General features: G+C 45.7%; 1 protein-coding gene across 1 annotated transcript in view; it reads right to left on the reverse strand.

Annotated features, from left to right (window-relative positions):
- The window catches only part of LOC118478428 (pneumococcal serine-rich repeat protein-like), a 6,204-nt gene that overhangs the window by 4,157 nt on the left and 244 nt on the right, over positions 1 to 1,803 (reverse strand). The window contains exons 2-3 of the mRNA XM_035972020.1: positions 1,019 to 1,155; positions 228 to 603 (exon numbers count right to left, since the gene is read on the reverse strand). Coding sequence (XP_035827913.1) covers positions 228 to 603; positions 1,019 to 1,155 — 513 coding nt within the window. The remainder of the gene's footprint in view (positions 1 to 227; positions 604 to 1,018; positions 1,156 to 1,803) is intronic.

Here is a 1,803-nt window from a genome sequence, read left to right on the forward strand (position 1 = left end):
GATGCTGATTCTCCTGATGCTGATGATAACGATGCTGATGCTTCTGATGCTGAAGCTCATGCTGATACTGCTGACGATGACGCTGTAATGCTGATTATTCTGATGATGCTGATTATGCTGATGATGCTAATGTTGTTGATGAGGATGCTGATATTGCTGATACTGATGCTGATGATGCTGATGCTGTTGCTGATGATGCTGATGCTTCTGATGCTGCTGAATCTATTTATGCTGCTGATGCTGATGTTGACGCTGTTGAAGCAGCTGATTGTTTTGCTGATGATGCTGATGCTGATGCTGATGCTGACAATGCTGCTGACGATTCTGCTGCTGTCGCTGACGATGCTGATGCCGACGCTGACAAAGATGATGCTGCTAACGCTGATAACGCTGACGCTGATGATGTTGCTGACGCTGATGATGCTAATGATGACGCTGATGCTGCTGATGCTGATGCTGCTGATACTGCTGATGCCGATGCTGCTGATGATAATGCTGATTCATATGCTGATGGTGTTGATGATACTGATATTACTGATGCCGATACTGCTGTCAATGCTGCTGCTGTCGATGACAAAGATGATGCTGCTAACGCTGATAATGCTAATGATAACGCTGATGCTGATGCTGCTGATACTGATGATTATGCTGCTGATGCTGATGCTGATGCTGATGTTGCTGATGCTGATGCTGATGCTGATGCTGATGCTGATGTTGCTGATGCTGATGCTGATGCAGCTGAAGATGCTGATGATGCTGAAGATGTTGATAATGCTGCTAATACTGATGATGCTAATGATGATGCTGCTGAAGCTGATGAAGCTGATGAAGCTGCTGAAGCTGATGAAGCTGATGATGACGCTTATGATGCTGATGATGACGTTGATGATGCTGATGATGACGCTGATGATGCTGATGATGACGCTGATGATGCTGATGATGACGCTGCTGATGCTGATGATGTTGATGCTCATGTTGCTGATGCTGCTGATGCAGATGTTGCTGATATTGCTGATACTGATGCTGATGCTGCTGCTGATGATGCTGAAGGTGTTAATGATGCTGCTGATGCTGCTGATGCTGCTGATGCTGCTGTGGCGGATGTTGCTGATATTGCTGATACTGATGCTGATGCTGCTGCTGCTGATGATGATGCTGAAGGTGTTAATGATGCTGCTGATGCTGCTTATTCTGATGATGCTGCTGATGCTGCTGATGCTGCTGATGCTGCTGATGCTGCTGATGCTGCTGATGCTGCTGATGCTGCTAATGCTGCTGACAATGCTGATGCTGATGATGCTGATAATGTTGATGATGCTGATAATGTTGATGATGCTGATAATGTTGATGATGCTGATAATGTTGATGATGCTGATGATGTTTATTCTGATGATGCTGATGATGCTACTGATTTTGTTGCTGATGCTGCTGTGGCTGCTTATGCTGATGCTGATGCTGATGCTTCTAATGGTGAAGCTCAAGCTGATACTGTTGATGATGATGCTGATGATGCTGATGCTGATGCTGATGCTGCTGATGTTGATGCTGATGATGCTGATGCTGATGATGACGCTGATGATGCTGATGATGCTGATGATGCTGATGCTGATGCTGATGCTGATGCTGATGCTGATGCTGATGCTGATGCTGACGATGCTGCTGTCGATGCTGCTGCTTTTGCTGATAAAGCTGCTCCTGCTAATGCTGATAATGCTGAAGATAACGCTGATGATAATATTGGTGAGGCTGAGGCTGTGGCTGAGGCTGATGACGATGATGATAATGCTCCTGACGCTAATAATG

The sequence above is a fragment of the Aplysia californica genome, unplaced genomic scaffold (assembly GCF_000002075.1).
Source record: "Aplysia californica isolate F4 #8 unplaced genomic scaffold, AplCal3.0 scaffold00558, whole genome shotgun sequence".
In the NCBI taxonomy this organism is placed as follows: domain Eukaryota; kingdom Metazoa; phylum Mollusca; class Gastropoda; order Aplysiida; family Aplysiidae; genus Aplysia; species Aplysia californica.